Source organism: Papaver somniferum, chromosome 2 (genome assembly GCF_003573695.1).
Source record: "Papaver somniferum cultivar HN1 chromosome 2, ASM357369v1, whole genome shotgun sequence".
NCBI classification, from domain to species: Eukaryota; Viridiplantae; Streptophyta; class Magnoliopsida; order Ranunculales; family Papaveraceae; genus Papaver; species Papaver somniferum.
The window spans coordinates 66334933-66357755 of record NC_039359.1 but is presented as its reverse complement, the minus strand read 5'-3'; the positions used below and the strand labels follow the sequence as shown (position 1 = coordinate 66357755).

Below are 22823 nucleotides of genomic sequence, written 5' to 3'. Positions count from 1 at the left end.
ACTAGAGAAAGGGACGATGCCAGAGCCGAAGTTGGGGCTCTCCGCAAAGCCCTTGCAGCGTCTCGCGCTGAAATAGCCCGCCAGGCTGAGTCTGAGAGGAATCTTGAAGTATGTATGTACAGACTTAGCAAAGGGGTAACAGAGATAAACAACGAAGTCAACCACCTTCGTCACATGGATTCGATGAAGCAGGTAGAATTAGATGTCAGTCAATTTACTCTCACCAACCTTCAACTAGATTATAAGAAATTATCCGAGGAATATGACCATCTTGATGAAGCGCGAGATGCGGTTGTTAATGAGTATGAAGAGGCTTCGGCTTATGTCGAAGGTATAACCCTATTTCGTCGAGTGTGATTGTGTCTTTTTTGTGCTAACTCCCTTGTGTTGTCTTTTTCAGAGCTCGAGGGACAACTCCGCTTTGCAAATGAAAAATTTGAAAAGGATCAATCTTCCTTAGCGCAGCAGGAAGAACAGACTAATCATTTTAAGAGTTTGGCGGCATCCCGCGAGGAGGTCGTTGGTGTTGCTTCTAAAGAAGTGAATCGTCTATCTTCGTTGTTATCCCAAGCCCACCAGCGGACGACAGTTATTATGCATAAGGCTCGGTGTCAATTGGCTGAGGAGACAAACAAGATGCTGGAGAAGATTGAGCTTGGCCTTAAGACCGAGCATGGACTCGTGAAGAGCTATCCGCGTCGTCCAGTACCTGGCTCCTCGGGACCCTCATCTGGTGGGAGCGTCCCTTCAACTCTTCGGAACAACCCTGCTGATGGGGCGACATCATCTAAGTAGAGACCGCGTCATCATTAGATTTTGCTAGTATTTTGTAAAAAGAAAATTTTTTTTATTGTGTTTTCCTTGTATTGGCCTTGCCGCTTTCACTAGTACAAATCTTCACATTGGCCACACTTAATCACCGTGTCCATAGGCTTTTGGTCATGGATTTTTTTTCACTCCAAAAATGTTGCATCAGGTGCCGAGACAAAAAGGTATCCCTATGGCTACATAAACTTTGAGTGGCTATAAAATATGATTTACCATGGCCATAACTCTAAAACCGTGTCTATATGGTACTCAATATTTTTTTTGTAGTTAAGCATTTTCACTATCACCATGGCCATAGGATCCTTATAGACACACAATTTAATTATATATGGCTAAAGTTTACCTTAAAGTCACGTGAATTTTATTATAGCCGTGGCCTTTGTCATCAATTGGACACGCAAAATTCATTTTATCATGGCCAATTCATGAGTTGCGGTCACACTAATTTTTCTCAACCATGGCCATCTCTATCATTTGGATACACGAAAAATAATTTAACATCGCTAATACATGATTTGTAGTCACGTTTAATCTATGGTACCATGGCCATCCATATTTTTGGACACATGATAAACATTTTACATGGCCAATTAATAAGTTATGTCTACTAAAAATTTGTAGCACCGTGGCTAAATTTTTTCGAAAGACACATCAAGTGTTTTGAATGTAGCTATTGTTCACCTTTTGGACACATCAAGTGTTTTCAATGTAGCTATTGTTCACCTTTTGGACACATAGGATACCACAAACCATGGCGATAACCTTTATAAAATGACATAAAACATATTCAACGTGGCAAATATTAGCTTTTAGTCACTCGAAAAAATTGCAATTTTTATCGCCCAATTTATCTTCACGGACCTATTGGCCCCCTCGTTTATCATTTGTAGCAAAATTCACCTAAATAACCATCCATAAAAAATTAATCAAGACTACAATTAGAATTGAACCAGTCTAAGATCTCAACAGTTATCGAATCTTAAAATATACCTGCATTCATTAAAATGTAAACCATTAAAATGTGACAGTATTCCAACACTTGAGCTCTTGCAATTTTCTCCTTTATTAGGGTGTAACAAAATAAGACCAGATTTGTACAATGATAAATTAAAAAGAAAATCCAGTCAATAACCTAGATAAGCATTCAGGTAGTTGACCTTCCACCTGCACCTTGCGGATGTTTTGTATAGACAGCACACTTCAGAACTGACCACTCAAAGGAGCAAGCAAGTGATCTGCAGCTGACAATTGACAGTTTCAGCTTGAACCAGGGATTCATCCTTGTCCTTGTTGATCTTCTTTAGACCTGCAGAATTCAAATTACTTGTTTTTTAGCTGAACAAATTGAAAGAAAATTATATCATATGAAGCTATATGCGCTCTAATTTTTTATTTCAAAATTAACGATGAGAGATAAAGAGTAAGTTGTGTTGGCATGTATATGCACAATTAATTTAAGTTAGGTGATTATCATGTAAGAGGGTAAAATCTAAGTTAGGTGATTATCATGTAAGAGGATAAATAAAGATATCAAGTTACACTTAGTTTTGTTCGAACCAAAGCTTAATATTATCTTAGTGTGACCGACAGTATGACACCATGATGGAGATCACCCTTGATTGGCAAGCAACTTAGCCAGGCATGGACAACCTTCCAAACAACAAAACATGCATATGTTATGTTTCTGAATTCCTGACCAATTCTGTATAACAAAGATAACTGGTCTAGGTAAATAAAACTCAAGTTATGAGTCGAACAAAATAGCTGATTTAAGTTTTTGGAAAAAAAGCACAATCAGGCATCAACAACTCTAAAAATTGATTATAAAGACATAGCAAAGAAGGATGATATCATACAAAAAGGACCAGACTCTTCCATAATCTTAATTAAGAATCATCATGCTATAAGAAGGAACTCAAATTCCTTTTCACTGAGAAGTGCATATAGGAATATGAGCTTGAAAAGTCATGTTATGAAGGCGAATAACCAAGAATATGAGCCTCAAGTGCAACTAATACCTGATATGAATCAATACTGTCTCGATGGTACCGGCATATTTTCCCAACAGCTGAAACAACATTGTCATACGCCATAACACTGTCCATAGATAGCGTATTTGGATGCCTAATCACAACATTTAGCCTGGAAAGTTCCTCTGTAATGAAAATTATGAATACAAGTCGGTACGCTTTTATATATCTTTATACCAACAATTATTATTGTTCATATCAAGAACGCACAGCCAATAGTTCATAGAATGCGCAGTAAAAGTAAGTTACCTCCTACTAGAGGTTTGAACGCTGCTCCACCAATCTCTATGCAAATACCAACTCCATATACAGCAGCCTGAAGATAGTATTTCATATTATATGAGATCCATATATAAAGAAGAGATAGAAACTGCAACATGACTCAGTAAAGAATGAACCTGGAGAAAATCTGAATTCTCATCATTGCAAGCCTCCAATAGGAAGATAAGTATCATAATATCCGTGTCAGCAAAAGTAAATTAAATATATTTGAATAAAAAGAAATCTCAACATTCAGAATTGAACCTTATTATATGGTGCTTACTTGAGAGCAGCTTCTTGACACTGCTCGGCAACATCATCAAAAATGCATATAACAACCCTTTTCTCTGCAATCACCAGCTCAAGCTTAGCTTAAAAGCCTAGCCTGAAATTATGACAAGCTCTCAGTAGCAACATCTGGCTCCTTGCAATCTCCATCAAGCTCACTGCAACACACCTGCAGTTTCACTGCAACCAAACAACAGTATCAGCTTTAGCCAAATTCATTCTTCAGCACCGCTAGAACCTACCTTCAAACCAACTTTTCAAGGCCATCAGCTGCTCAAACCACCTGCAACTTGGATTCAACTCAATCATTTCTTCCCTGTAGCCGTGTGTATATCATTTATCGCATCTTCTCAGATTCGTAACCCGACAACCACAAATCCATGGCATCAATATCTCAAACCCTTACGTAAGGACTCAATTCAATCAAACCCTTACACAAAATCTCATGTAATAAGAATTCAAACAAACCCCATCTCTTGATTCTTCTCATGTAATACGAATTCAAACAAACCCAATCTCTTAATAAGAATTGACCTGTTGAATCAAGAACCAACCATGTTCAATCGAATCACAACAACAAAACTAAACTTGTTACACTATCGTTCAAATACTAAATCAAAACACCAAATCAAACATCTATATTATGAAAAACCCAATTATAAAACCTAGGGATTCATTATGATGAAAACCCCCAAAAAATTGAAACAAAATCGAACCATTACAAACAAAATGAGGTGTAAAGATAAAAGTAATCGAAATGAAATAAAGAGGAGGAGCAGAAAAACCAGTTGAAAAAGAAGAATTAACTGTCTGATCTTATGAGAAGAAGACTTCATATCCTCACAAACAATAACAGAAAACATCATATCCCACCACTTAAACCCTAAAATCGTTTCATAAAAAAATCAATAAAACCCTAAATCCAATTAAACAACGTAGATTGGAAATATAAATCAAATTACTATCACCTTATTGTGCTTCTCTGAACTCAGTCATGGAAAACCCATGTTCCTATTTATCTGAACTCCCATTATGTCAAACAAATTCAGGGTTATGCATCAAAAACAAAAGAAGAGAGATCAGAGTTCTTCAAATCGTAAAATGATAAAATAATAAAGATGAAGCCGATTTGTTTCTCTGGAAAAATTTTTTTAGTAGAGTTAGGGTTTTCTTTGTTTGAGAGGCGGAAGAGATGAGGGAAAAGTGAGAGAAGGAAAATGGGAGAATTTTTTTTTTTTGCTTATATGTAAAAGAATTTGAACGGCGATAAGAGTTGATTTAAGACTGTCATGCGGATTGTGAAACTCTTTGGATGGACAAGATTTGATTTAAGACTGTCATACGGATTGAGAAGCTCGCGTATTTTTCTTTGTGCTAGTTCAAACTCGTGTATTCGATCTTATTACCAACTTTCGATATGAAAAAAAATCTGAAAAATATATGGGAATGAAGCAGAAAAATAAGAAAGTGTGTTTTTTTTTTGTGCTTTCTCTTTGTGTTTTTGTGCTTTCTCTTTATGCTTCCGTTTTGAATTTCGACTAGTCACATAGGTCATGAAGCAATTTTGACTAGTCATACAGGTCATGAACTTCAAATGTGGTACAACAATGCACAAACTATGAACCAAAAGCTTTGGTGGGTTCTGATTTCAAAGTTAGCAGGATACATCACCGAAATCGATCAATATGAAGTTCAGTGTCGATTCAAACTTCAAATGTGATATGAAGACATACAAACTACGAACCATGAAGCTCCAGGAGGGTTCTGACTTCAAACTTAGCATGATACATCATCAAAATCGATCAATATGAAGCTTGGTGTCGATTCGAATTTCAAATGTGGTATAACGCCATGCAAACTACGAACCAAGAAGCTATGGGAGGGTTCTAACTTCAAACTTAGCATGATACATCATCGAAATCGATAAATATGAAGCTCAGTGTCGATTCAAACTTCAAATGTTGTATGGCGACATGCAAACTATGAACCAAGAAGATCCAGGAGAGTTATGACTTCAAACTTAGCATGATACATCATCGAAGTCGATAAATATGAAGCTCAGTGTCGATTCAAACTTCAAATGTGGTATGACGACATACAAACTATGAACCAAGAAGCTCCATGAGGGTTATGACTTCAAACTTATCAGATGCATCATCGAAATCGATCAATATGAAGCTTAGTGTCGATTCGAACTTCAAATGTGGTATTATGACGTACAAGCTTAAGTCGTAAACTTTGTAAGAACGATGAATCCAACCATTCATATGTAAGATTCCATCGAAATATTCTACGGAACCTTAAGCTAACCCTTTTCTGGCATATTATATGCACACCCTTGCTCTAAGATCGAAACCTGGCCATGAATGGACTACTATAAGTCAGAAACTTGGTTAGAACGATGAATCCCTCCATTTACAGGTAAGATCCCTTCAGAATATTCTCTGAAACCTTAAACAAACCCTATTCTGGCATATTGTATGCATACCCTGTCTCCGAGACTGAAACCTGGTCGTGAGTGGACTACTATAATTCGGAAACTTCGTAAGAAAGATGAATCCATCCATTAACAGGTAAGATTCCTTCGGAATATTCCACGAAACCTTAAATAAACCCTGTTCTAGCATATTATATGCATACACTGGCTCCGATATCGAAACCTAGCCGGGAGTGGACTACTATAAGTCGGAAAATTGGTAAGAACGATCCATTTACATGTAAGATTCCTTCAGAATATTCTCTGAAACCTTAAACAAACTCTATTCTAGCATATATTATGGACACATAAACAAACCAATGTGGATAAATAAATCCTCTTTCCGCCACGGATTAATAGGTGTGGCTATTGCCATCCTACACTTTCGACACATACATAATTATTTAATGTGGCCATATAGGCATATATGGCTACATGTGATGGGATTAGACTGAAAACTATGACCAAACGATACCCTATGGATACAGTTGATGGGTTTAGGATTAAACCCATGACCAAATGGTGAACTATGGCTACATGGTAACACAAAACGTGGCTATAGTTATACTGATGACCAGTAGCCACACAAATAACCCGAAACGTGGCTGGGTTGTAAACCAAAAAACGTGGCCTATGTGAAGGTTTGTACTAGTGTTTTTGTAACCAATCTTTATGAAATGGACCATTCTTTTGATATACCTGCAATATCAGTTTGTTGTTTATTTTAAGCATTGTGAGGAGGGACACTAAAAACAAAATAAGAGTGTTTAAGTGTTTGAGTGCGATACCGAAGGGAGGTACCTTCGTGATCGTCTTGAGACCTGTCACCCCGCTGGCGAACCCTTGGCCAGAGGATTCCCAGACGGTGGGGGTCGAGGCAACGTTCTAGGATATGGGGTAAAAATATTTACCTACACCCATTCCGTCGACCCGTTGCCTTAAGATTGGTTGGGTATCTCTTTCTGCTGGGTGCCTTCTCCCCGGTCTTACACTTATGGACACTGATGGGAGAGCCCTGAGAGATTGTAGGTTGACTACTTTACCCAATATTGTTGGTTAGTTTTGTTTACTCGAATTTCGGAAAGCTTGTTTGATTGACAGGTTGAGGCTTGCTACTCCTCGTCCAGAGATAGAAACATGTAGAGCGGTTACGCTGCCTTCTTCTTCTGGGATTCTTCACGCACATGCAAAGCTGTGTTGCACCTATGGGTAGTATGGTTTGAGCCACTTAGCATTCCAATGATGTCGGAGAACCTCGCCTTTCAGATTGCGAAGATGGTAGGAACCGTTCCCCGCAATGTCGTATAAAAGGTCCTCCCCACGTAGGTGCTAGCTTTTCCCATTTCTTTTCTCATTGATACTATGGGATTTTTCTTAGCACATACTGCCCCTCTACAAAATTTTGAAGTTTTACCTTTTTGTTGTACTCCCTTGCTAGTCTTCGTTGATAATTTTCCATCTTCTGCAGTGCTTCTTCCCTTCTTCCTTCTAGGTCGTCCAATCTCTCCAACATCATGTATGTTGTGAGATTTTTCTCCCATGCTTCAGTCTTTGTGGTTGGCAAGAGGATCTCCGTTGGGATGACCGATTCATCTCCATAAGTGAGGAGAAACGGGGATTCCCCAGTGGCAGATCTTCGTGTTGTCCTGTATGCCCATAACACATTGTGCAACTGTTCACACCATCGCCCCTTATGTTCGTCTAATTGCTTTTTGAGGATAAGGGCGAGGGTCTTGTTAGTGGCTTCCGCTTTTCCGTTGCTTTGAGGGTATATGGGGGTGGATTTGTTCTTTCTTATTTTGAAAGTATCGAAGAGCATGTCTATATTTTTCCCTTGTAGCTGCTTACCATTATCGGACACGATTTCTGCTGGTATGCCGAACCTGCAAATGATGTTTTGGAATATGAAAGTAAACACATCCACGTCTCTGATCCTGGCTAAGGCTTTAGCTTCCACCCATTTACTGAAATAGTCCGTGGATACTATCAAAAATCGTCTTTTCCCTGATCCCTCGATGAAAGGCCCGACGATATCTATGCCCATTTTGCAAATGGCCACGGGCTACCTACAGAATTTAACGTTGTTGCTGGCGCGTGTATCTTTTTGGAGAAACACTGACATTCTTCACATCGTCGGGACATTCTTGCGGCATCCTGTATCATTGTGGGCCATTAATATCCTTGCATTTTTGCTTTGTCGGCTAGTGATCTCATGCCGCTATGATTCCCTGCGTCGCCATAATGGATGTCGTTCATAATTCGATGCCCCTCTTTCCTGGACAAGCAGCGTAGTAATGGTCCGAGGAAGGATTTCTTGTATAAGATTCCATCCCGAAGGTCATATCTTCCTGCTTTGGAGAGTATTTTCCTGGCTTGTTTATGATCCGCGGGTAAAGTTCCTTCTTGGAGAAACGCATGGATCACCCTTCTCCAATCATCTTCTTTGCTGAAATCTTCGTCTTGATTTGCCCTTGACAGGATGTCCTCTTCGTCAAAATCGTTATGGATGTCTTCTCCTACCTGGTCTTCGATATTTTTTTCCACTGTATCTTGATTGGTAGCGAAGAAGAATTGTGATGCAATCGAAGGCTCGTATACCCTTGTTATCTTAATAGCTTCGACGCTTTTGTCCTTCAGCATGGATGATATATATGCTAGGGCATCCGCGTGCCTGAGATCCCTTCTGCATAAGTGTCGGAACTTGATGTTTGGAATTTGTGATGCCAATGTTTGGACCAAGGCCATGTAAGCTGAGAGGGTGTCGTCGTACACATTGTACTCGAGCCCTATTTACCGTATGACAAGCTGCGAGTCACTTGTCAGTCTTACATCGGTTACCCGCATTTCTATTATTATACGGAGGGCATGTACGACTGCCTCGTATTCGACGATGTTGTTAGTATGCTCTTTGAATTCTAACCTGAGTGCCTGTACGATCCTTTCTCCGGTTGGGGTGGTGATGACGATGCCTATTCCTGCTCCTTCCTTATTTTTGGAACCATCTACGAAGACTTCCCATTGTCTTTGACTCGCGGGTTCGAGGATATCCATTGGATCCTTGCTTTCTTCCTCGGCTTCTGGTATTCCCTCAATATCCTCGTCGTTGTCAGGGGGAGGTCTGCTAAGAAATCCGCCAAAACTTGGGATTTTCGGGAATGTTGAATTTCATGATGATGTTGAATTGTCCAGGTGGGTGTTCCACTTGGCTATTCTGCCCACTTTTCCTGCGCTTTTAAGGACTGCTTCCAGTGGTGCTTTGCATGGGACCCGGATGAAGTGAGTTAGGAAGTAGGTTCTCAGCTTTTGAGTAGCCCATACCAATGCTAGGATAAGTTGTTCGATCTTCGTGTAGTTCCTTTCGCGAATTGAGGGTCTTACTGACATAATAGATAGGCTGTTCTATCTTCGTATTGGTTTTGACCAAACTGCGCTAACTGCGTCTTCGTCGCTGCTATGTACAATGCCAAAACCTCATCAGGATCAGGCTTCTGCAGGATTGGAATTGAAGCAGGTGTTCTTTGATTTTTGGAAGGCTTCTTCGCATTCTGCGGTCCATTCAAACTTACTCCCTTTTTTGAGAATATTGAAATTTTGCAGGATCGGGCTTCTGCCCAAGGCTGCTATGGATGGCTTCTGCACTTCTTTTAAATTCTTCGGGGATGGCATTTCTACTATGGCTGAATCTTCGCTGGGTCTACCTCAATGCCCCTTTTTGTTACCAGATATCCGAGGAATTTCCCTGAGTGACACCGAAGTGCATTTCTCTGGTTTACTTTCATGTGATGTTTCCTCATTGCTTCGATATCTCTCAGATCCTGATGGTGATCTTTGCGCAGCTTACTTTTGACGAGCATGTCATCAACGTAGACTTCTAAGGTACTACCAATCCATGGCCTGAAGATAGCATCGACCATTCTTTGGTATGTTCCCCTGCGTTTCGAAGTCCAAAGGGCATTCTAGTGTAGCAATAAAGGCCATGTGGGGTGTAGAATGCTGTGTGTAGTTGATCTTCTTCTGCCAGGGCTACTTGGTTGTAACCAGAATATCCATCCATGAAAGACAGCTCTTCGTATCCTTCTACTGCTTCAACCAGCTGATCTATGCTTGGCAGGGGATAGCTGTCCTTTGGACATGCCTTGTTGAGGTTAGTAAAATCGATGCATATCCTAACCCCTCCATTTTTCTTAGGAACGACGACCATGTTGGAGATCCATGTAGGGTACTTGACTTCTTTGATGAACCCGCTTCTAGTAGTTTCCGAAGTTCTTTTTCCACTGCCTTATGGTACTCCGGTGCAACTTTTCTTATTTTCTGCCTGAAAGGTGGCGTGCCTGGTTTGATGCGCAGCTCGTGTTGGATTATTTTCGGGTCAATCCCCGGCATATCTCCTAGCTTCCAGGCGAATACATCCGCGTATTCTTTAAGTAATTTGGTTAAGGAATCTTCTCTTTCGTCCATTATGGTCCCTACTTTGATCATCTTCGGGTTTTCTTCCGTTCCTATGTTGATTTCTTTCACGGGCTCTACTGGTGTGAACACCGGCTTCGGATCCCGAGGACTGGGACGTTCTTTGATTGCTATTTGGTATGTTTCTGTCCTTGTTGGCTGCTGAAGTACCTTTCTGTGTTTAGGACATTATCATCTTTGTCAAACCCCTCCCTGTGGTTTCCTTGAGGAACAGGTCTATGGCCTTTTCTTTCGCGACTTCTTTATTTTTAATTCTTCGGGTTTTTTGCTGCTCTTGTTCGTTGTTGATACGGTCCTGAGTGGCTTGGCACTCTCTTGCAGAGACCCGATCTCCCTTGATTTCCATCACTCCCTCTGGTGTAGGGAATCTAAGATATTGGTAGTAAGTTGCCGCCACTCCATTGAGTTTATGTAACCACTTTCGTCCAATAATGGCGTTATAGGGGGATGGGGCGTCAACCACGCTGAATTGTGTTTCTACTTTTATGGGTCCGGCGTTAACTTGCAACACGATGTCTCCCAATGGCTTCGTGGGTGCCCCATTGAATCCGTAGATGGTGTAATAAGAGGTCATCAGCTGTTCTTCATGGAGTTTCATTCGTTTGAATGCGTCGTAGAATAGAACGTTTACTGAGCTTCCCCCGTCTATGAGGATCTTTTTGAGGTTACATCCAGCCACTGGTAGTGTCAGGACCAGGGGGTCGTTATGGTCTTCCATATCTTCTTCGATATCTTCAGCGTCGAAAATAATAGGTGAGTCCATCCACTCTTCGTGCTCGTCCACTTCTACACCATCAATCTTATACAATTCGCAGTGGTCCTCGAACTGTTTCCGTAGCCTCTTTCCTATTTTTGTTGTAAGTGAGGGCCCTACGGCTTCGGAACACGAGATGGTATTGATTGTGCGGTTCCCCTCCGGAAGTTGGACTTGCTTTGTTCGTTTGGATATGTCCTCGGTGACCTCCTTTCGTATGTATTGCTTGAGTTCGCCAGCATCAATCAATTTTTATATCATTATTTTGAGGTTTTTGCATTTCTCGGTCTGGTGTCCGTTGAAGCAATGATATTCACAGTAATCTTTAGACTTCTCGGATTTAGGGGGCTGTTTTCCCTTAGACCATGGCCACTCCAAATTTTCCCTTCCTTTGATCTCTCGCAGGATCCGGGCATAGCTAGCATTGAGCTTCGTGTAAACTTGATCTTCGAATTTTCGATCGTCTTTTCGACGTTCATCCCTTCGTTCCTTCCTTTCTTCGTGCAGTTCCACTGAGCTATTCCTTTTGACCCCATTGGTTTGTTCTGCAGAATTGGTACGGTGAGACTTCTGCGGGTATGCCCTCGGGTTTTCACGCTGGATTTCTTCAAGACGAGCGTGTTTTTCAATAATTATTCGAAGATCTCCTTCTGTCTTAGGCACGCTTCCATGAATCTCAACAAATAGCGGACTCATTCGGTCTAGTCCCCACTTGTAGCAGTTGATACTTACTATTGGGTCCACACTTCCTATGGCTTGGCAGATCTTGTTCCATCTGTTAGTGTATTCCCTTGTGTTTTCCTTGTATCCAATTGCCAGTGAAAAAATATTATCCATTCCGGTGTTTACAGCCTTGTTGTACATGTAAGTTCTTAAGAACTTTTGTGCGAGTTGATCGTAGGAGTGGATGGAGTCCGGCGGAAAATTATCAAACCAAGACAATGCCGATCCCTTGAGGCTGGATGGGAAGTATCTACAGAGGACGGCGTCGTTCTGACTCCATCTGGCTAAGACGCGGTTATAATACCGAATATGTGCGGCGGGATCACTGGATCCGTCATAGCACTCAAAGGTCGGGACAGGGCACTTCAGCGGAATAGGGGTGTTGGCCAGGCGATGAGTTAGGGGCGTGGAGCTAGCCTCTCTCATGACCTCATCTAATCTTCCCCCGCCTTGTCTAGCCTTTAACTGCCTAATCTCGGCCATCATTTCATCACGCAGCTCTTCCATCGCACGGTGGTGCCCTACACTCTTCTGCTCGTGATATTCTGACTTTGTGTCGTTAGAATCCGGGTCGGACGTGCTACTTCCCCTACCCGCGTCTCCCTTAGCTGCTACGATGACTCTTCGGTCTCGATTAGGTTATGGTGCCTTTGAATTGGCTTCCTCAAGTTGTTGGCTGGTCTTCGTACTTAGGGCAATCCGGTCTTTTAAATCTTGGTTTTCTCTGGCCAGCAGAGCTACAGCATCTGCATAAACCTGCTGGCTCTTCTTCAACTTCAAGCTCAGCCATCAATCGATGTGATTGGTTTGACCCCTGATTGGGAGTCCCAGCTCGTGCTACTACGGCCATGGTGTCGCCTTCTTCTACAGTCTGTATTAAAGGTGGTAGAGGTTCAACTTCGATTGTTTGCATTTCCAAATCGGGTTGAGTGCCCATCTGCGGTGTTAGATCCCCCGGCACGGTTTGATTCTGATGAAATTTATTCATAGCAAAGTTTTGCTGGCTTCTACAGCCTTCAGGGTTGCCGCTGTCGTACTGTACTTTGTCGCCGCTGCTCTGAGAGCCGCGGCTGCAACGGAGTTAGCATTCATCGGCGAAGTGATCTCCGCGGTATCCTGCCTCTGACTAGTCATTTTGGCTTTGTCCCCTTTCTGCTTGCTTCGGGTGATGACCGGGGTTGTTCTTGGTGCATCCTTTGACGAGGCTTTGGACTTTCCTGCTTCCTGCATCTTTTCCATAGTGGGTCCTTTTGTCGCTTTCTTTCTGCACAAGGGAATTTCAAACAGCAGGAAACAGAAATGTCCGTGCGGATCGGATTAGTTTGCGAAATACCTTACTCCAAGACAGGGAAAAACTGCCCGATGGCCACAGAGAAAACTCTTAGGGGGGCTCATTCGATCAAAACACATGAGTTAAAATACACGGGCTAAAGTATTATTAAAAGTGTGGATTCATTGAAAGTACGTGGAAACGCGAGAAGATCCCTTTTAAAAATGCCTGTAGATCCTTTGAAGATTTACGAAAACCCACCGGAAAGACATGTCCGTACGAGATAAAAAAATGTAAATTCATGGATCTAGGTAGTAAATCTTTTAACCAATAAACGAAGATACTGCCCGAGCTAACGAAGATAATGGGTGCGTTTTTTAAATATGGTAAAATAAATACTGTCAGAGCTAATGAAGAAGAGCAATCATATGCTAGTTTAAGATGAAATCACAGGATAATATAAATCTTTTACCGGTACGAAGTCCCTGTTTCTAGCGCCAAATTGTGAACACGTAAATCACGAAGGCATCTATATGTTCGCACTCTATGTGACCACTCGAACTGATGAAATGACTGTACTGATTCCTTGGCTCAAAACCTTCGGGTTTATCATAGCCTCATCTAATATCATCACTAGAGGCGTTCACATAGAGGAAGATAAAGAAAACGTAGTACAAAAGTAAAATCCGTGGAGTATCAAATGAACGTATAGTACTGAAATGTAAATAAGACTCGGATTTACGTGGTTCAGCACTAAGGCCTACATCCACGGGGTTGTCGTTTTCACTATGCATTGATGATTACAGAGGTAGTCGAATGACTTTGGAGTTTACACAGGTTTTTGAATTGTAAAAGATAAACTTACACTTACAATTCTTCTCTCTCTCCTTTCTCCACTCTTTTTTCCGATCCCTCTTACTCTCGGTGGAGAGGGGGTATTTATAGGGTTAGATTGTGGGACCCGTTTCTGAGGGCCGTTGGAACCTTATCTTCTTGTGCTTTGTGTCCATCACGCGGAGGTCTTCGTTCATTACTTAATCACGCAGAGTAATCCTCGTTCGTTCCACGGGTTGGTCGACACGTATACTGCTCAGAGTGTTTAATGCGGGTAGTTGAGACGCATGCTCGTGTCAGACAAGTGTCTTCTGCCCCTGTCACATCCATGTCAGTTAACCTTCTCTTCACCGTTGATCTTAGCTTCTTTTGGGGATGAGATAAACTAACTCTTTGGGAGTTATTTGGTGCTCCGCAGTACATCGTGTTTTCGATTCATCTTTTAACTTCTGCCCTTAGATTTGTTCGGGCAAAGATCCGACATCGACGGGACGGGCTTCTTGGTTATGGGAGTGTGTCATCATGTTTTGATGACTTTGTCCGCATGCTCTCCACGTGTCTTCGTGTATACACGTGTTTGATGATGAAATATGTACACACAATTGCAAACAAATTAGCAGAACTTTCTCTTACAAGCAATCTCTTCCCGATGGGATGAAACTTATATCAATTATCTTTTGGTAAACCTCGCACAAGGAGGCAATGTAACTGACTGGGATATGCTTATCCAGGGTTGAACCTGGTTTTCTTATTAAAAAAAACAAGTTATCCTTCGCATCAACAAGCAACTCTCTTAAGTGGGTCCATATGGGTTACACAGATGATGAAATGTTGTTCATTCATACGACTCCAAATATCAACAGAGATATTCCCGTTCAAAACGATTCTCTCACTCCCGAAACAACCGATTCGTTAAAAACAGAGAATCTACAATCCCAAACTCGAACTCAAACTCAAACCCAAATCATACAGCAACAAACAAAAACTCATGGGATTTTGTGGAATTTTCACTTCAATTTTGATTCTGAACTTATTTTGGTTAAAACCCATATCTTCAAATTCATTGAGTTCAGCAGAATTGTCAGAAATTCCAACCAGTTTCTTAAACTATGCTAAACAACCAGAGCTTGTCAAATGGATGGTTGATATTAGAAGAAGAATTCATGAGAATCCAGAACTTGGTTTTGAAGAATTTGAGACTAGTAAATTGATTAGAAATGAATTAGATAAAATGGGTATTGTTTATAAGTATCCAATTGCTGTTACTGGTGTTATAGGTTATGTTGGTAGTGGTGAACCACCATTTGTTGCTATTAGAGCTGATATGGATGCTCTCCCTATGCAGGTTAGTCTTTGGGTTTCATATATTTTTTCTTAAAAATTAATCATTTTTGGTGAATAGGGTTTGAATGGATATGGATTTGTTGTTTGTTGCAGGAGAGTGTAGAGTGGGAACATAAAAGTAAAGTTCCTGGAAAAATGCACGCTTGTGGACATGATGCTCATGTTGCAATGCTTCTTGGTGCAGCTAAAATCCTTCAAGATCATCGCCATGAATTGAAGGTTTGTGTGTGTGTGTGTGTGTGTATGTTTTCTGCTTACTATATGTTGTGAGTTTATGTTCTCAATCGCTCAGTCAGATCATGTTTTTTAAAACATAGGTAGATGTTACATAATGTTTTCATGCCTACATTGCTTCACATATGGATTTGGCTGGCTATTGTATTGGTTTTATTCAATAGAAATATTAACCATGTTCAACATGTTGATTTTGAGCAGCTTCGAGTTCCGATTGGTAGTTCATCATGGTAGATACTCTCTATATATGTTAGGCAATTTGCTTGTTGATCGGTTATGATTAGTTTTCTTCGCTTTAATAGTGTAACTAAAGAATAGCAGTACGCCAAGCTAGTCTTTTACTGCTTTGTCATGGATAACAATCTTTTGAGACGGGATTTTAGAAGACCCTAAGACGATATGAATCATCAGTCAAATGTGTAGATGCTTTGTTTGTTAGCTTTCACAAGGCCTGGAATTTCAACTCCCCATTGGGAGATTCAGAGCCTTCTTATGAAACTGATTTTGGTTTTACCTTCTGAATTCTTCAAATCCTTTTATGGGGACGAATGTTTAACATGTAATTCATATCTGTACAGTGGATTACTTTTTTCCTGGCCAGCTTCCCACCTCCAAAAGTTATTCCTTGGATCACACTTCCATATTGAGCTTAATCAGATTTTTTCTCGGCCACTTAAAACTACTTTGATGTCATACCTTCGCTAATTCTGTTAGATAGCTAATTTCTTGATGTAATGCAACTTCACATAGCTTTAGTTGTAAGATTTCTAGTTGGGTACAATTCAAATAGCTAATTTATACGCTTAAATTTTGTTAAGCTGAAACTGTTACGTGATTTCAGTTTCTGCTTTTGACAGGGAACTGTTATCCTAGTCTTTCAACCAGCTGAGGAAGGAGGTGGGGGAGCAAAGAAAATGGTAGAAGATGGAATATTAGACAATATTGATGCTATCTTTGGGCTCCATGTCTTCGCTGACCTACCAATTGGCTCGGTTGCTTCTAGACCCGGTCCTTTGCTTGCTGGCAGCGGCTTTTTTGAGGCAGTAATTAGCGGAAAGGGAGGTCATGCAGCGATCCCTCAGCATACAATTGACCCTATTGTAGCAGCATTTAGTGTAATTGTTAGTTTGCAACACCTTGTCTCACGTGAAGCTGATCCACTGGATTCACAGGTATCTGCCTTAATTTTTAGTTTCGGGTTAATAATCAGTTATACCTGTCATGAATATCTTTAGCAATAGGTATCTCTCTCTTTCTTCCTACTATAACCTGATTCTGATGCAGAAGCCGTAGACTTCTGTATTTATCTTCCCTCATTTTTGTCGTTAATCCATCTGTTGTTTCTTCGTGATAAATGACTTTCCAAAAGGATGATGCATTTTATTCCCTTGAGTATATTTCAGTAATTTAGAGTAACCTATGCCTTCGGTTTGAAAACACAAAGATTGGCACTTTTTCTTCTTCTTTATTTGCATCTCGAAGTAGGAAGCATCTCTTTATCATCTCCGTCGCTAAAAATAAGCATTGTTGTCCTCAGGTTGTTACAGTTGGAAATTTCCTAGGAGGTGGGGCATTCAATGTTATTCCAGATACCGTCACCATTGGAGGCACCTTTAGAGCCTTCTCTGCAGAAAACTTTATGCAACTCAAGAAACGAATTGAAGAGGTACAACCAATTACATGGCTTCATGCTTATTCCCAGTCATATTGAGACTTATTCTCTTCAACTTGCATTGTGACAGGTTATCAAGGCGCAAGCTGCTGTTCATAGATGCAATGCTACAGTCGACTTCCATCCAGAGAATAAGATATTTTTCCCCGTAACCACTAACAACAAAGTATTACATAAGCATTTCGAAAATGTTGCAGGAGATATGCTGGGGACCACTAATGTCAAAGACATGCAACCATTAATGGGAACAGAAGACTTCTCATTTTACTCGGAAGTGATACCAGGATGCTTTTCTTTCATAGGAATGAAAAATGAAACACTCGGAGAAATCACATCTGTGCATTCACCATACTTCACTATCAATGAAGATGTGCTTCCTTATGGTGCAGCATTACATGCATCATTAGCTACTCGGTATCTCCTTGAATTCGAATCAAAAATCTCATCTCTCTGATCAAATGGTTCGTGATGAGTTATAAGGTGTTTCCATGTTTATATAACCTTCATAGCGAGTTTTCAGACTCGGCGAAATTGCAGTAGTGGGTTCGTTACATATCATCATGTTAACTTGTAAATTTCACTTTTCTTAGTTTAGCTGTGAATTGAAAACCAAGTGAGCTTCTTCTCACCACTTTGTGGCAACTGAACATTGTTGGCATTAATAATGCCGGTCTCAGTTTCCGTTCTCGTCTGTTAGGAAAGTGTGTCCACATTAGATCCATTTTATTGTTGTGTTGATTTTCCATCTCCGCATGGCAGCTGATTTTGCGAAGGTGGGAATCATTTATGGTTGTGTTCTACTCACCTTGACTTCTATTAAAAATTCAATTGGAAATTTTGCCAGATTGTCTTGGAATTGTAGTTTTCAGGTTCAGTGCTTGATGGCATGGTCATGGCGGCACACTAGATTCTCAAGATGGCTAACCCATCGTGTGAATGCCAAGATAGGAGGTTCTGGGCGCTCGCCAGAGCAATAACAGTACTTGAGTCAAGACAGTCCAAAACGATTCCCTCAACCCCGAGTCAACCGATTCGTTAAAAAGTCGTCTTTATAAGACAGAGACACTTCATTTTCAAACTCAACCTCAAATCACACAGCAAACTAACAAAAACATGGGATTTTGGAAAATTTTCACATCAATTTTTGTTCTGAACTTATTCTGGTCAAAACCCATATCTTCAAATTCATTGAGTTCTGGTGAATTATCAGAAATTCCAACCAGTTTCTTAAACTATGCTAAACAACCAGAGCTTGTTAAATGGATGGTTGATGTTAGAAGAAGAATTCATGAGAACCCAGAACTTGCATTTGAAGAATTTGAGACTAGCAAACTGATTAGAAATGAATTGGATAAATTGGGTATTGCTTATAAGCATCCAATTGCTGTTACTGGTGTAGTAGGTATGATTGGTACTGGTGAACCACCATTTGTTGCCATTAGAGCTGATATGGATGCCCTTGCTATGCAGGTCAGTCTTTGGGTTTTAGATTTTTTTTTATTCTTTTTTGTTTGTGTTTTGGTGAATAGGGTTTGATTGGATTTTTGAATGTTGTTTGTTGCAGGAGAGTGTAGAGTGGGATCATAAAAGTAAAATTCCTGGAAAGATGCACGCTTGTGGACATGATGCTCATGTTTCTATGCTTCTTGGTGCAGCTAAAATCCTTCAAGATCATCGCCATGAATTGAAGGTTTGTGTGTGTGTTTGTGTGTTGCTTACCTGCTTGCAGTTATGTTCTGAGTTTGTGTTCTCAATTGCTTGGCTGGTCATGTATTTTGCTATGCAAGTATAATCTATTCATTAAGTATAGACAGTAACTATGTGTGGTCTGCCTGGTTATCGTATTGTTTTTGTTGAACGAAATATTAACTATGTGGAAGATGCTGATTTTGAGCAGCTTTGAATTTCGAAGGTAGCTGGTTATGTTATATACTCTATATACATGTTGATTTTTGTTGTGTTAGGCAATTTGCTTGTTATATTGGCTATGTATAAATTCTTCGTTTTAATTGGGTAATAACTAAAGAGCAGCATTTGGTTTAGCTAGACGTTCACTGCTTTGTACTGTGTAATGATCTTTTGAGTGATTAAGTTTATATGAATCATGTCATACAGGTAGACGTTTTGTTAGCATTCACAAGGTTTCGAAATTCGATTTCAACATTTGACTAGAATATTGACAGCCTTCTTATAAAACTGATTTTAAGAAGAACCAACTTAAAGTAATTGGTCTTGTTTTCCTTCTAGATTCTTCAAATCCCTCAATGGAACGAATGTTGTACTTTAACATCTATTTTGTACCTGTACTGTGGATTACTTTTTCACTCTTGTCCTGGACGGCTTCCCCCTTCTAAAGTTATTCCTTGGATCACATTTCCATATTCAGCTCAATTTATTTTTTTCTCGGCCACTCAAAATAACTTTGATATCGATCCTGTTAGATAATAGCTTCTTGACATTAATGCAATTATGCATAAGTTTGAACATAAGATGGCAGGTAAGGTTTCATGGACTTGTTTCTACTGTGGTTAGAGTTTTCTACCCACAAGCTTTTTTGAACCTAGAATACAGTTTAAGCAGAAGGATTGTGACGTTCAACGTAGCCTACGCTTAATTTTTATTAAAATTCCCTTTGTTCATTTTTTTTTTTTGGGTGCTTTTGACAGGGGACTGTAGTCCTAGTTTTCCAACCGGCTGAGGAAGGAGCAGGGGGAGCAAAGAAAATTGTAGAAGATGGAGTATTAGACAATATTGATGCTATCTTTGGGCTGCACGTCTCGATTCACTTACCAATTGGCTCGGTTGCTTCCAGACCCGGTGCTCTGCTTGCTGGGAGCGGCTTTTTTGAGGCAGTAATTAGCGGAAAGGGAGGTCATGCAGCGATCCCCCAGCATACCATTGACCCTATTGTTGCCGCATCAAATGTAATTGTTAGCTTGCAACAGCTTGTCTCACGTGAAGCTGATCCACTGGATTCACAGGTACTTGCTTCTCTTTTTTTTTCCTTAGGTTTTTTCGTGTTAAAAGTCAGACATAACTATCCAGAATACTTTAGCCACTTAGCTCTTACTTCCAACTATAGCCAGATTTTAACGCAGAAGTCATAGAGTTTTGTATTTATCTGTCCTCATTTGTCGTAAATCCATCTGTTGTTCGTGATCAATGAGCTAAAGTATAATTCAAAATGATGCATTCTGACCCCAAAAAGAGTTGGTATTAATTCAGAATCACATACGCCTTTGGATTGTTCTTGTTCTTCTTCTTTTTCCATCAAATGCAGACTGTTATTGCTATCATGATTGCGTCTGGAAGTAAGAAGCATATCTTTTTGTACAATTGAAAGCACCAATTATTTATTTATCAACCTCGTTTATCATCTTCGTCCCTAAAGAAAAAACATCGTTTTGTTCAGGTTGTAACAGTTGGAAAATTCCAAGGAGGTGGGGCATTCAATGTTATTCCAGATTCTGTCACCATAGGTGGCACCTTTAGAGCCTTCTCAACAGAAAGCTTTAAGCAACTCAAGAAACGAATCGAAGAGGTAAAATCAGTTACAACTTTACCCTAACTCCATCCATATTATGGTACTGATTTTCTTCAACTGACACTGTGGCAGGTCATCAAGGCACAAGCTGCTGTTCAGAGATGCAATGCTACAGTCGACTTCTCCCCAGATAATAAGATAGATTTTCCCGTAACTGCAAACAACAAAGTATTACATAAGCATTTTGAAAATGTCGCAGGGGATATGCTGGGGACCGATAAAGTCAGAGACATGCAGCCATTAATGGGATCTGAAGACTTCTCCTTTTACTCAGAAGTGATGCCAGGATGCTTCTTTTTCGTGGGGATGCAAAACGAAACGCGCGAAAAACTTGCATCTGGGCATTCACCATATTTCACTATCAATGAAGATGTGCTTCCCTATGGTGCAGCATTACACGCATCAGTAGCTACTCGGTATCTCCTTGAATTCAAATCAAAATCTCATATCTCTGGTCGAAAGCTGCGTGATGAGTTGTAAGGTATTTCTATAAGCTTCATTATGAAATCTAAGTTTCTCCAGACCTGGCTAGATGGCAGCAGTGGGTTCATTACATGTGACCATGTGAATTTGTATTATAGACTCTTCTTAGTTTAGCCGTGACTAAAAACTGCGAAACCAAGTCAGTTTCTTATCACTTTCTGGCAACTGAATATCGTTGGCATCAATAATACCAATCGCAGTTTCCTCTCCTCTGTTAGGAAAGTATTGTGTAAGTGTAAGTATCTACATTAGATTCATTTTTAATGTTGTGTGGATTACTTGATTCTCCATCTCTGCCAGACGGCTAACCCTTCAGGTGAATCCAAGATTTGAAAATATAGGGCGCACCCTCGCCAAAGCAATTCGCGTGTTTTGTTTTTTTTGATCATTTTCATAAATTCTGAAGTTAAAAGAAGGGATACCTGAGAAGTGAAATATAGCTGTCAAATGATCCCAATAACATTTTCACCTTTGCCATAGCCAAATATATTGATTGTTGAACCCAGTCTTAATACCGGGGGACATACAAAAACCATAGTCTATCTTGGTGGCGTCTCCAAGACTCCAATTTACCAAATCTAGTGCACCTCGGGATCACCTAGTTGATTCGATATCTTGGCTCATCACTGATTCATTTCAGTTAAATGTCATCATGAATTTGTTCATCCCGATTTCATATCTCAATTTTCTAGTTAACATTGATATTCGTTCTTACTTGTAAATCAGAACAGTGCTATTGTTTCAAGTGGTGCTAAAATTGTTGAGTAAAATTAAGGGTGTTGCATATTGCAGATACTCTGGCAACCCTCAGACTAAAAAGGAACAAGGAAGCAAATCCAGTAATTTGGACACAAATTCTCATCACATTACATTGCAAGCAGAATTCAATACATTTTGTTTTTTTCTTTTCATTTTGCTGACCGTACATGTTAAATTGGAAGCCATGCCACTTGCTCGCTTGCTAATGTGAGCAGGCGCATGGCGCTCAAGATTTTCATCAGGTGAATACTAACTAGGATCCAAGTTTTTCATCAAGGTTTTGATTCCTTCTTTCCAGTGTCAGAAATTTGCTCTTGTAGTGGAAATATCTTTTTGTTAGAATCAGAAGTTAAAAGAAGAAATACAACTATAACTACATTATATAAGAAATAAACCACTAATTGACATCGCTAGCAAGAACATAATGTAAACAACAATCTTATTTCTCAACCTTATTTGAAGATCTAAGAGAGCAAGTAAGCAAGACAAGAAACAAACAAAGCAGCAGCCATTGAGGGAGAACCAACAACATCGGCATTAGCTGTTGGAGCTGGAGCTGGTGCAGTTACGCCAATAACATCAGCAACAGTATCCGCAACAACATCAGCAACAGCTTCAATATCTGTAGCATAAGTTTCTCCAGTTAGATACAAAATTACCAAAACAATCGCCATTACGGTCAAGTATGAAGCCCTACAACTGCTAGACCCCTCCATTAACTTCTTCTCTTCTGCTTCAGTTTTTTTTTTTTTTTTTTGTGCACTTGAGAGGATTTCCAAGTTTCTGTGAGGAAATGGTGAAGTTAAACAGCCCTTATATAGACAGAGGGAATTCTTTACGGGCAGTTTTAGTTTTC

The 22823-nt window shown here is 40.2% G+C and overlaps 1 protein-coding gene and 1 pseudogene across 1 annotated transcript; both read left to right on the top strand.

Moving 5' to 3' along the window:
• The first annotated feature begins 14774 nt into the window (after positions 1–14774).
• Positions 14775–18024, top strand: LOC113347903 (annotated as a pseudogene).
• A 164-nt stretch (positions 18025–18188) lies between these two features.
• Positions 18189–21570, top strand: LOC113347902 (IAA-amino acid hydrolase ILR1-like 4). Its single transcript, XM_026591591.1, has 5 exons — positions 18189–18651; positions 18746–18871; positions 19848–20162; positions 20594–20722; positions 20798–21570. The coding sequence occupies exons 1-5, from the start codon at positions 18295–18297 to the stop codon at positions 21203–21205; spliced, it is 1335 nt and encodes a 444-aa protein (XP_026447376.1). The 5' UTR covers positions 18189–18294; the 3' UTR covers positions 21206–21570.
• Positions 21571–22823: the final 1253 nt, after the last annotated feature.